The following is a 13,565-nucleotide window of genomic DNA, read 5'->3' as shown; positions in this document are numbered from 1 at the left end:
GGAGAGTGACTGGAGAAGACTTGGAGTACAGGGCCTGAGGGGCTGAGGGGCTGCTTGGCCAGGCAGGCTTTGGTAGGAGAGAAGGAAAAGCCTATGCACCTTACAACCCACCCCTACCTCCACTCTGCCTGGCCCAGGGCATTTCTGGGCATCCCAGCCTCAAAGTATGGGGGGTATGCCACCTGGAGCTCCATGGCTCTCTGCATATGAGAAGTAATGGAGGTAGGGGCAGGGGTTATGTAATGCTTCTCCCAGAAACCCTACTGGATTACAGTTTTTGCTTTCAGTCCTTCAAATGCACCCTGGCTTCTTCAGAAGGGAGAGTGTCTACTGCAGGTCTCTCAGGCTTTGGGAGCCAGCCCCTCTGCCATTTGGGCAAAAGCATCTGCAATGAAGTTTTTAGAGCTTCTAGCTGAGGGAAGATTCCAGAGCCTGGCCTGGGGCAGAGACAGGCTCTCCATTTTGGTCCTTCAGCTGAGCTTGACCCCAGACCAGGAAGTGTCAGCTCCATCCAGGAAGTGTCAGCTCCATCCATATTGGCCTGTGGCCGTAAGAGACAGCTAATGTTGGGGTGGCCTGGTCTCTAGATTTCCTGCCACTGTCCTGGCCCTGCTGTTGACAGAGCATGAGCAGAGTCCTTAGCATTACTTGTTAGGTGAGGCCTCCTGGGTGGTGGCTGCCTTCCCTAGAGGAAGTTGACACTGAGTGCTTAGACTGGGCACGTGTGCTTTGAGTTGAACCCCAACTGGCTGACAAGGTGTATACCTGGTTGACCTTTGGATGCCATGGTTGCCTCAGAACTGCCAGGACAAGACCTAGCCACACCCCACCAGGTTCCAACATAAGATGACCCCACAAGAGATGAGGCTGCAAAGGTGGGTCTGGTGAGATCCAGAAGGGATTTGAATGCCCAAATGCAGAGTTTGGAATTTGTCATGTAGATGATTCCCTCATCCATTCAAGAAGTACCAGACACTGTCCTTAGTTCTGGGACTTAGCAGTATCACTGCAACTTCAGCTTCACAAGAGCCTGCAGTGCTTGGTGCAGTTCTGACCTAACTCTCCTCTTGGTACTCATACCCAAGTCCCTGGCTCTGTTCACCTGCCAGGCTGGCCCTGTGGCTGAGTGTGCTTTTGGAGCGAGATTGCTTAGGTGTGAATCTGTGCAGTAGGGATAATAATAGCATCAAACTTGTCAGGTTGTTGTGAGGATTAAATGAGTTAACTTAGGTCAAGTATTCAGCACACGGTAGTTGCTCAACGAATGAGAAACTGTCCCTGCATCCCCAGGTTCTAGCTTCTTCTTGGCTCTCCTTGTCGCTGTCTGCTTGCCTGCCTACCTCTCTGCTTTCCTGCTTGCTTGTCCTTACTGCCCTGCCACCCATGATGTGCATGATTCACCCCTTGGTACCATTCTCTGCCTACAGCCTAGGACTTTCTCTGCTGTAATGGCTGAAATTTAATATCTGGGGCACTAGCTTCTGGCTGAGACTCGGAGCCTGCCTCTCCAGGCTATCAGTCATGGAAGAGTTCCCTTCCCAATCAGAAAAAATCTGGCTGGTATTAACTTGAATCTGAGGCCAGAATGGCCTGGACTATAAAAGAAGTTGGGATACCCAGTCACCTGGAAGGATTCACTGGAGCATCTCCTTGCTAGCAGTTCCCTCTTCTAAGCTCTGCCTTCTGAGATTCCTCAGAACTGCACTAAGGTCTAACCTTTATGTGTTCTCCCCCCTCCCTCCATCCCTTCCTTCCTTCCATCAATATGTGTGGGGCAATTTCCAGGAACCAGCTGCAGTGCTGTATGAGGAGGCACTGTATAACAATGCAGATCCTGATGCCTGCCCTCAGGCAGTGCACAATCTAGTGCAGGGGGGTGTTGGCAAAAAGGTGGCATGGTCTGGACTCAGGCTTCACTGTAGGACTTTGGGAACTTGGCAGGAAGCTGTGCACAGGGAGAATGAACCTGGACATGCTCTTTAGGGAGAAGCTTGAGTGCCAAGCCACCCTGAAGGCCAGAGGCTGAAGGCTTGAAGTCTCAGTCAGTCACAAATGTCTGTTTAAGGGCTGATGGTGGTGAATTCAGTGTGATCTGGGACAAGATGAACTGCACCTGTCCAAGGGTAGCCAGAGAGTAATGTCCAGTTGGAAGTTGGAAGGAAACCCTGAAGCTCAGCAGAAGGATTTTCCTTATTACCATCAGGTCCTTACCTTTATTATTGGACATTTGATTTCATCCTTACTTTTGTGACTGTACATAATATGTTTTATTTCTCTGGCTAGTTTTAAGGCTTTCCCATTATCAATGGATTTGGGGTATTTGATTATAATGTGCCTTGGTGTAGTTTTCTTCATGTTTCTTATGCTTAGAAAGAAGCATTGAGCTTCTTGTATCTGTGGGCTTAATAGTTTTTGTCAAACTTGGAAGACTTTTGGCCATTTTTTCTTCATATATTTTTTTCTCTCTCCCCCTCCTTTAGGAACTTCACCAACACCTATATGCAGCCACTTGCAGTTGTCCCACAGCTCAATGGTGCTTTGATTTTTCTTTTTATCATTCTCTTTTATCTTTGTTATATTAACTGTTTTAACAACCTTGTCTGGTAATTCTATATTTGTATCAGTTCTGGGTGTGTTTTAATTAATAGATCATTTCCTCTTCATTATGGAGACATTATTTATATGCTTGGTAATTCTTGAGTGGATGCCACACATTGTGAATTTTACCTTGTTGGATGCTGGATACTTTTTTATTATTTTAAAAGATATTTTTGAGTCTTGCTCTGGGATGAAGTGAACTTATTTGGAAAGTTTGATCCTTTTGAGTCTTGCTTTTCAGACTTTTTCAGTGGGACCAGAACAGTGTTCAGTCTAGGAACAAATTATTCCCCACTACAGTAGCAGGACCCTTCTGGATACACCACCAGATACCCCATGAATTATTAAGTTTTCCAGTCTAGTTGGTGGCATCAGACACTATTCCAAGCCCTGTGTTAGGGTTGGGAACTGTAACCTGTAATTTTTTGGAATGGTTCGTTCCCCAGCCATGGATAACTTCCTTCCTCATAGGTGTGTGTTGATAAATGCTCAGCTGAAAACTTGAAAGGGACTCTGCAGATCTCCAGAATTCTCTCTCTGTGCAACTTTCTCTTCCCCAGTGCTCTGTTCTGCAAACTCCAGCTGCCTTTGGTCTCCTTGGATACTCTTGTCTGTCTTCTCAACCCAGGGAATCTATCAGGCTCCCCCTGCAGTTGGTCAAATGCACAGATACTTTCATTATCTGTTGAATCCCTCCTCAGAACTTTTATACCTGCTTTATTATCTCACTAAAAGAATAACAGGAGCACCACAGAGAACCTCTTGCAACCCCACATTCTCGAGTTTCTACTCTCTCTCCTTTCTCTCTCAGTCAAGCTTCTGGAAAGAGTTAGACATATTCATATCTTTTTTTCCTCACCTACTACTCATTATGAAACCCTGCAAAACATGTTGTCTTTTACCCCTACTCCTTGAGGCTGTTTTTTTTTTTTTTTAAATAGAAAATTGAAGTATAGTTGACACACAATGTTACATTAGTTTCAGGTGTACAGCATAGTGATCCAACTTCTCTATGTTATTCTGTGCTCACCACAAGTGTAACTACCATCTATCACCATGCAACACCATTACAATGCCATTGATTATATTCCCCACACTGTACCTTTTTCATCCTTGTTACTTATTAATTATGTAAGTGAAAGCCTGTATCTCCCACCCCCTTTCACCCATTTTGCCCATCTCCCTACCAACAACCAACCAGCAGAATCAAATCTGTAAATACAAAAAACAAAATAATAGCTGCTAGAGGGGAAAAGGATGGGAGGCTGCTTTTGATAAGGTCACCAATTTCCCCCACTCTTTCAGCTCCTTGGGCCACATGTCACCTTTGCTGGTCTTGAGAATGTTATCCTCAGCCTCCTTCTCTGCTCTCATCCCCTCTGAGAGCTTTAACTCCCAGCAAACCCTGATGATGTCCATGTCTCCCCTCCATTCCAGAGCCTGGTGAGGATTGAGGCAGTCAGACTCTGCTGTAGCATGTCTGCAGAGCAACAGTCAAGGCTCGAGACCAGGCCAGGGCCTTGGGAATGGAGGGCAGTAGAGGGACAGATCTTTGACACTTTTGGGGGACAATTGACTGAGGACAGAGGCTGTCTGGGTATGATGATTGAAGGAAATAAGGAATTATGGTTGACATCCAAGTTTCTGGTTTGGATGACTGGGTAGAGGGCAGCCCCCCTTTATGAGATGGGTAACTTGGAGAAGCCAATTTGTAGGTAAAAGTATCAAGTTTAGTTTTAGTTATGTTGCATTTGAGGTGCCTCAAAGGAGATGTCTAGCAGGCAGCTGGAGATATGGGTGGGCAGCTTGGGAGAGATGCCTGAATTGGGACCTTAATTTGGGACATGATGGTAATGGAAGCCTTAGGACTAGATGAAGTTTCTTGGAGAGTGTGCAGCTGAGAACCACTGGCCTAGCTGCCTACAGTGCCAGGAGATAGCTGCCTGCCTTTGTTCCCTGGCAAGCAGCCTGAGGGGGTGGTTCTGATGAACAGGAATGTGTGTGGCGGGGCAGCTGCTGGACAATCAGACTGAAGGAAGGGACTGTTCATAGCAGAGAAGGAGCAGGAATAATGGGAGAAGAATCTGTCTTGGTGCTAGAACCTTAGAGAGGCTATAAATGTTGCCATGTGCCCCCACAGTTATTTCTATTGTGGGCTGAGGGCCACTGCTATCAGGGATGATTAGTAAGGAAGAGGTCCAAGTGGTGGTCGGCAGGGCCTGCACTGGATCTTTATCAGTGAGAGGCTGCCTCAAGTCCTCTTTCTGGTATTTGCAGCCTCCCTGGGTTGGCTTGGCCTCCTCTGCTCACATTCCACTCTGGGTCCAGCCTCCTCACGCCAGTGTCTCTTCCATCCCTGCAAAGGACTTGCCCTTTACTGCCCCACCTGTACCCCTGCTATTCATTCACTGAACAGTGCTCCACTGAGGCCAACTCTGATCAGTGTGAGTGGTACCACCTTTGTTTGCATTGCCTGGAACTTTCTGTCTCCATGGTCTGCTGCCTCTAGGGTCTAAACAGGGACTCAGAGATGCTGGTTCTTATCCCTCAGGTGCCCTCATTAGCATCCCAGTGCTGTAGTCCCACAGAGAGCACCAAGCGAGCAGCTCTGAGGCTGCTTGTTATTACCACTCACCATAGAGCTTGGTGTGTCTGCCATCACCATGGTGACAGCTTTGGAAGCTGGAACGGGTAGATGGGGGGGATGAGGTGATGAGGAGTGTGGCAGGGTTTCAGCAGTAGGGGCCATAGGCAACCCGGGGGGGTGTGTGTGCTGCCCATTTCTGATCAAATCTGGTGGGACATGCTGACCAACCTGAGCAGGGAAGAGCTGCTCTGAATCTCTTTCCCCAGCCTCCCTGACCCCATGGCAAGAAACGTTGCAGAGTGAATGTAATCACCTGTCTCTCTTCAGGATTTTTCCCTCTCAGGTTGCTCCTTCTTAGTCTATTTTGTGAATACCTCCTCCTCTACTCATATCTTAAACTTTGGGGTTCTCCAGAGCTCTGACCTGGTCCCTCAGTCTGTATTTTCTTTCTGTGTAATCCCACCCACTTGCTCTCCAGTGCTCTCCATACCCCATCCATCTCTGAGTCCTGTCCTTTCTCCCTCCTGAATAGTTCTCCACACTGCCCACTTGTCTTGGGCTCCTTTGGCACCATCTTCTTCAGCCTTCTCCTTACCACCTTGCCTCCAATCTTGTGCCCCATATAATCCAGTCTCTACATAGCAGCCAGAGGATCTTTCTAGAATATAATGCTGTTCTAGCCATGGTCCTGCTCACCTCTTCCAAGGCTCCCTGTAGCCCAAAGGAGAAAGTCATATGACTGGTACTACTGCCTATGGAGCCCATGGGAGTTCTCCCTTCTCTCCTCCTCACTCCCTGCTCCAACCCTGGGCTCCTCTTTGTTTCTCAGCTTATGCAACATTACTTGGAGGGTACTGGGAAGAATGTGACTAGAGCTGAGAGGAAGGAGCGCCAGAGACAGTACCACTGGTTGAAGAAGTCAATGAGAGATGAACTCCCACCTGAGGAGCATGAGCTCTGAGGTGGTCTTGGGTCAGGAGAACCAAAGAGCAGGGGGGAGTGGTGGAGAGGCAACTGCTTTGGGCCAAGGAGATACATTTCCTCCCATGGGTCAGGAGCTTGGGGACAGTGGCTGGTTTGGAGGTGCTCAGCATCCTAAGCATGTGCCAGACATCTGGAAAGCCAGGGCACCAGAAGATGTCTTAGACAGTATTTTTTAATTAATTAATTTGTTTATTTGAGAGAGAGAGAGAAAGCACACAAGCGGGAGGGGCAGGGAGAGGGAGAGAGAATCTTAAGTAGACTCCTTGCTGAGTGTGGAGCCCAACTCGGGGCTCAATTTCAGCACCCCAAGGTCACAACCTGAGCCAAAACTAAGAGTTGGATGCTCAACTGACTGTGCTGCCCAGGCATACCATCTTTTTTTTTTTAATCCATTTTGTTTTGTTTTAGTTTTGATAGTTCATATGTCAAAAAATTCACCGGGGTGAAAGAAAAATAAGCACATTTTGCAAATTATTTAGTGTTGTTTGCCTTTTAAATTACCTGGCAGAGTGGAGACAGCATCTTCATTTTCTTGGTGTTTAGAGCCTGGTATTTAGGCAATGCTGAATTCCCCTGTCCCGCATTGCCATAGCAGTACCCAAGAATGCTGGGGTTTGCCAGGTGAGCGTTGGTTCTGTTCTCACTGCTCACTTGTACCTCCTCTGCCTTATATGGTATCCAAGATCCTTTGTGACCTTCCTCTTGGCCATCTCCCTGGCAGGTGAGGATACTCGTTGTACATGGAGGATGACAGAAAAATCCAATGGTGTGAAGAGTTCCCCAGCCAATAACCACAACCACCACGCACCTCCTGTCATCAAGGCCAATGGCAAAGATGACCACAGGACCAGCAGCAGGTGAGTCTGCTGAGGCTGGATCATTTCAGAGATGGCCTGGAGGCTTCTACTTTCTCCCAGCTCTGCCTCATTATCACAGAGCAAACCATCTTTTGGCTTAAGGATACCCTCTAAAAAGGGGCTATGGGATTTCTAGGCACCTCCCGGGAGAGAAAAGTGCTGATAGGAGACAAGGTATGCCCATAGAAACCCTGGTCAGCTCTGCTTCTTCCTCTACAGGCCACAGTCTGCAGCTGACGATGACACCTCCTCAGAACTGCAGAGGCTGGCGGAGATGGATGCCCCCCAGCAGGGTAGGGGTGGCTTCCGCAGGTGGGTTCCACCACTGCCCTCCTGCTACCTGCTTCTGCCCATGAGGCCTGTTAGAGTGACTACCATAACTCACCTTCTCTCAGTCCCACTGAACCTTTCTTCTAAGACCCCTGGGAAGCACTTTTCTCCTGAGGAGGTTCCTGTGAGCAAGCTGGGAGTGGTCAGTGGAGTATTGCCTTCAGAGTTGTCTGTCTCAGCATTGGGAAAGGGGGAATCTTTCCCAGCAAAGAGGTCTATGTAGAGGGTCCTGAGATCTGCAGCCTAGGTCTCAGGAAACCTGGATCAATATTCCTCCTGGTCTGCCCTCCATTAGCACAACCTTTATCTTGCCCTGGAAACCACTATTTATTCTCCACAATCAACTGAGATGGCACCTCTGACAGGAAGTCTTCTCAGAGCAACCCCTTGCCCCTCAGGCTGCATTCAGAGTCATACCTGAACCCCAGCCCCTGCCCTCAGTGCTGACCCCCATCCCAACTGTTAACATGGCAGACATCATAGACTGGCCTGTTTCCAAGGTCCCTTCTCCATCTCCCTCACCAGATAGTGAACTCTTGGGCCTACATCCTTTCGAACAGCATGATTCTCCTCTCTGGCTCATGTTTCCTCTCATCTCTAGGATTGTCCGCCTGGTGGGGATCATTAGAGAGTGGGCCAACAAGAATTTTCGTGAGGAGGAACTGCGACCTGACTCATTCCTGGAGCGTTTCCGTGGGCCCGAGCTCCAGACTGTGATGACACAGCAAGGGGATGGCAAAGGCGACAAGGACGGCGAGGGCAAGGGCACCAAGTATAGCTGTCCAGCTTGTAGGACTAGAAGGGCTCTCAAGCATGCAATTGTAGGGCTTGGTGGGGTTTCTTATGCCACTGCCAGAGGAAGACTGGGGTCTATATCAAGCCCTACCATGGCAGGCAAACGGGTTGGCAGGGGAGACCTGCTATGGTTTTAACTCTAGTTCACAGCTTTTCCAACATCCAGGGGCCAATTACCATGGGAGCTCCTGGTGGCTTTTCTTCCCCTAGCTGCCCCTTGCCAGATGTCCTCTTGCTGCTCATGAAGCAAAACGCAAACGCACCTGGATGTGTGCCAACCCCAGTCTCAGTTCCAGCAGTCAGTAAATGCAAAGAAGGGTGTAATTAAGGAGTGCTGCTGAGAGTATGCCTACACCAGCGGCAATGTCGGTACAGAGGTGGGCCTTTGAGGAGGCCATGCTGGGGTCTGGCTGGCTGGGGAAGGCCTGGGAACAACTGAGCAGGAGGGAGTGGGGAGGGCGGAGAAGGTGGAGCTGGAGGGTCTGTTCTTTGAGGAATGAACTGGCGACTGGGAATGTCTGGCCAAGCCGACATTCCCCACTTCTGGACAGTGGAGGAAAAGAGTTTTTGCCAAGATAGGATGTAGCATCTGGGAAAGCGATTTGGGAGCTGGAGACCAGGGACCAAACAGGGAGGGTGGGGTGGGCAGGAAGCACGTGGCAGTCACTTTCTTGGAGTGCCTCTCTCTTCCCAGGAGAGATGTGGGAACAGGCCCTGAGCCCTTATTACCATCCTGCAGAAGTCTTTCCCCAGGCCCTGAGACCCACCCAATGAAAAGACTGCCCCTGGCCATGCCCCTGCCCTATGGGCAAGCGACCTCCAGAAGGCATGAGAACCAATGGGTTTGTGTGGGGTTAAAATAGGAAGAAGGGTGACCCTTGACCATCTGAGCTATACTCAGATGCCCAGTACCAAGTTGTGGCTCCCTGAAAATGGGGCCCTGAGCCAACCCAGTCTTTACCCTGCACATCCTTTTTTTTTTTTTTAATTTTTTATTTATTTGCGAGAGAGAGAATGAGAGACAGAGAGCATGAGAGGGAGGAGGGTCAGAGGGAGAAGCAGACTCCTCGCTGAGCAGGGAGCCTGATGTGGGACTCGATCCCAGGACTCCAGGATCATGACCCGAGCCGAAGGCAGTCGCTTAACCAACTGAGCCACCCAGGCGCCCTACCCTGCACATCCTCTTAAGAATTACTTTTTAAAGGACCCCTGGCCTCTGGGAACTGGGGGTGCTGCCATGCTGAGGACCTAGTCCCAAGCCTGGCCTCTGTCTGTCTCCTCAGGAAGAAATTTGAACTATTTGTCTTGGATCCAGCTGGGGACTGGTACTACCGCTGGCTATTTGTCATTGCTATGCTTGTCCTCTACAACTGGTGCCTGCTGGTGGCCAGGTGAGCAGGGAGGGATCTGGGAGGGGGTGGCCAAAGCATCCCAGTGCCCAGGCCTTGGGGTTGAGAGTACACCAGTCCCAGCTGTGTATACAGAGCTCACCCAACCCAGCCTTCTTTCTGGATTCCCTGTTTGCCAGTGGCACCTCCCTCTGCCTTATTAACTCCCAATGCCCCCTACTTCCCAACTTAATATGCTACCAAAGCTTGCTGTCTATCCTTTCCTGGTATCTGTTCTTACTTCTCCATCTACACCAATACTGTCCTGGCCACCCTCCTCTCTCCCTGGGATAACTACAATAGTCTTGCAGCCATTTCTTGTAGGCACTCTTGCCCCCTCCAATGCATCCTTCACACTTGCAACTAGTGTGGTTGCTAGAAACTGATATTTGATTATGTCAGTTCCTCCTCACAAACCCTTCAATGGCTCCCCATTGCTCACCAGATGAAATTGAAGCCCTCAGAGTGTCCTTTACAGCCCTCTGGACCTGGCCTTCTCTCTAGTTCCACCTTCTGGACATACCCCAGCCCCAGTACTCACTACTCTTGGATCATAACATGCTGTTTCCTCAAGAGAAAATTCCCTTTCCCCATTTTTAGCCTGTGGAGATTCTTCTTACAGTTTCAGATCCAAAGCCACTCTCTACAGGTAGCTTTCCTTGACATCATTTCCCACCCCATCCCATCCCCCACTTCAGTTATTCATTCAGCAAGGGTTTGACTGAGCACCCATTGGATGCCAGGCTCTGTGCTAAGTGCCGGGGATAATGCGGTGAACAAGACACACATGGTCTCTGCTCTCTTGGAGCTCTCAGGCTAGTGGGAGACACTGGCAGTAAACATGAACAAAACAAATGCCTAAGGGACTTGAGGCAGGAAGCTACTAGAGAAAGGGCAGTCAGTGTCGACCTCTCTGAGGAGGTGACACCTTAGCTGAGACCTGAATGGTGAGAGGGAATCAGTTATTTAGGTGCCTGAGGCTGGTGAAAGGAACATTCTGGGAAGGAGGAACAAATGCTAAGACCCCATCTCAGGATGGCCTAGTGTGGCTGGAGGACTTCAAGTGAATATCAGGCAGGCACAGGACTGTTCTCTAGGCTTTGTGCACCAGTGGAGGGGGCTGGGGTTTTATTTGAAATGTGACCAAGTAGTCAGAATTAACTGCTCTTCCCTTTGACTAGTACACTCACTGGGTCATCATCCTGGGTTCTCTTATTCGGCTCCCTCTTTAGGTTCCTACCCATTCAGTCACCAAGTCTTGTCAATTCCTCCTAAAACTCCTGCAGCCTCCAACCTCTCTTCATTCCCACTGCCTCTCGGTTAAGCCCAGCTACTCTCTCCTCTCTCACCTGGATTGGCCAGTGGTCTGTGTTGGGTTCTCAATAGGTGTATGTTGCAGAGATGGGTATGGAGGCTTTTCAGCTGTGTATTATAATTCATACTTCCAATGACTCATTTTTCATTCAACTCACACCTGTCAAATCCTGGTGCTCTGGACTAGGGCATAGGGTATGGAGTAATGACTAAGAGGTGGTCTCTGCCTTCTTGGTACTCATAGTCCAGTGGATGAGAGACAAGTAATGGTCAGTGTGGATGTCTGTTTAAGGATGTCTATGTAATAATAAGGATTGGAGTAGAAGTTGCTTGTCAGTAAGTTTCTTCATGACTTTAGACTGACTGTGATTGATCAGTGTCCCTGGTAGCCATCCCAAGCCCTGTGCTCAGTGGGCACTCAGTTTGAGGCCTCCAGAGGGCCTTGGTTGACTTTGAGGGTGAAGTCCAGTCCTGTCTTCCTGCAGAGCCTGTTTCAGTGACCTACAAAAAGGCTACTACCTAGTGTGGCTGGTGCTGGACTACTTCTCAGATGTAGTGTATATCACGGACCTCTTCATCCGATTGCGCACAGGTAGGTGAGCAACTGAGATGCATATGCAGGAGCATCACCCATAGGTCCAAAGTCCTGAGTCCACATTTTTATGAAGCCCTCTTGACACTGTGTTAGACTCAACTGCCTAGCTGGGACTTGAGTTGGTGTCTGCTCCTCTTTGAACCTCACATCCCCATGTGCTTAGTGAGGTTCAAACCTGGTGGTCATCTTTTAGGGTCCTTCAGGCCAGCTCTGCTAGTGAGTTTCCTATACCTCTCCTTGGGAAGGAGGGATGAATGTGCAGTTTGTCCCTTGCTGAGCATTAGCCTATTGGGAGGGACAGGCCTGAGGGCAGAGCTGATATACTGGTTTGCATCTCTACTAGGTTTTCTGGAGCAAGGGCTGCTGGTCAAAGATCCTAAGAAGTTGCGGGACAACTATATCCACACCCTGCAGTTCAAGCTAGATGTGGCTTCTATCATTCCCACGGACCTGATCTATTTTGCTGTGGGCATCCACAGCCCTGAGCTGCGCTTTAACCGCTTGCTACACTTTGCCCGCATGTTTGAATTCTTTGACCGCACTGAGACACGTACCAGTTACCCCAACATCTTCCGAATCAGCAACCTGGTCCTCTATATCTTGGTCATCATCCACTGGAATGCCTGCATTTACTATGCCATCTCCAAGTCCATTGGCTTTGGGGTTGACACCTGGGTTTATCCCAACATCACTGACCCTGAGTATGGCTACCTGGCTAGGGAATACATCTACTGCCTTTACTGGTCTACCCTGACACTTACCACCATTGGGGAGACGCCACCCCCTGTAAAGGATGAGGAGTACTTATTTGTCATCTTTGACTTCCTGATTGGTGTCCTCATCTTTGCCACCATTGTGGGAAACGTGGGCTCCATGATCTCCAACATGAATGCTACCCGGGCTGAATTTCAGGCCAAGATTGATGCTGTCAAACATTACATGCAGTTCCGAAAGGTCAGCAAGGAGATGGAAGCCAAGGTCATTAAGTGGTTTGACTACCTGTGGACCAATAAGAAGAGTGTGGATGAACGGGAAGTTCTCAAGAACTTGCCAGCCAAGCTGAGGGCTGAGATAGCCATCAATGTCCATCTGTCCACCCTCAAAAAAGTGCGTATCTTCCAGGATTGTGAGGCTGGCCTGCTGGTGGAGCTGGTATTGAAGCTCCGTCCTCAGGTCTTCAGCCCTGGAGATTACATTTGCCGCAAGGGGGATATTGGCAAGGAGATGTACATAATCAAGGAAGGCAAATTGGCAGTAGTGGCTGATGATGGTGTTACTCAATATGCCCTTCTCTCGGCTGGGAGTTGCTTTGGAGAGATCAGTATCCTTAACATTAAGGGCAGCAAAATGGGCAATCGACGCACAGCCAATATCCGTAGCCTTGGTTACTCAGATCTCTTTTGCTTGTCCAAGGATGATCTTATGGAAGCTGTGACTGAGTACCCTGATGCCAAGAAGGTCTTGGAGGAGAGGGGCCGGGAGATCCTGATGAAGGAGGGGCTGCTGGATGAGAATGAGGTGGCTGCCAGCATGGAAGTAGATGTACAGGAGAAGCTAGAGCAGCTGGAGACCAACATGGAGACCTTGTACACTCGCTTTGGCCGCCTGCTGGCTGAGTACACAGGAGCCCAGCAGAAACTCAAGCAGCGCATTACAGTTCTGGAAACCAAGATGAAGCAGAACAATATGGATGATTACCTGTCAGATGGGATGAATAGCCCCGAGCCAGCTGCTGCTGATGAGCCATAAGGGCTTGGGCTCAACTGCCTTCCCAGCCTTGGCCTTGACCCCAGGAACTAGAAGAGCCATGCAGGTGTCCATATTGTATGCATTACCCTCTTGAATTCTCCTTGAAGCCTCTAGGAGCCCTCCTCCAAGTCCGGCTAATAGCCAAGCTTATGCACAGTACAGACCATGTTGGCTCAGCTTCCAGGAGCTTTAGCTTGTCCAAGTCTGAGGAAAGAAGAGAGGAGCAGCTGAACTATCTTGAAGGGGTCTCTCTTGGGCCTGGAAGCCTGGGCAATGATCTGCTCTGAAGAAGCCCATCTGCAGGATACTGTGCACCCTACTGCAGATCTGCCCTCTCTACAGGCTCTTTTGCACATAGCTGCTTCCCA

General features: G+C 49.4%; 1 protein-coding gene across 1 annotated transcript; it reads left to right on the top strand.

Moving 5' to 3' along the window:
* Positions 1-6,916: 6,916 nt before the first annotated feature.
* On the top strand, positions 6,917-13,197 carry CNGA2 (cyclic nucleotide gated channel subunit alpha 2). The gene is made up of 6 exons (XM_035011719.1): positions 6,917-7,026; positions 7,246-7,338; positions 7,958-8,128; positions 9,435-9,542; positions 11,339-11,445; positions 11,792-13,197. Exons 1-6 carry the CDS (start codon positions 6,917-6,919, stop codon positions 13,195-13,197), a joined length of 1,995 nt encoding a protein of 664 aa, XP_034867610.1.
* Positions 13,198-13,565: the final 368 nt, after the last annotated feature.

This window comes from Mirounga leonina, unplaced genomic scaffold (genome assembly GCF_011800145.1).
Source record: "Mirounga leonina isolate KUSES-001 unplaced genomic scaffold, KU_Mleo_1.0 Mir_101799, whole genome shotgun sequence".
Taxonomy (NCBI): domain Eukaryota; kingdom Metazoa; phylum Chordata; class Mammalia; order Carnivora; family Phocidae; genus Mirounga; species Mirounga leonina.
This window is presented reverse-complemented; position numbering and strand designations above follow the sequence as displayed.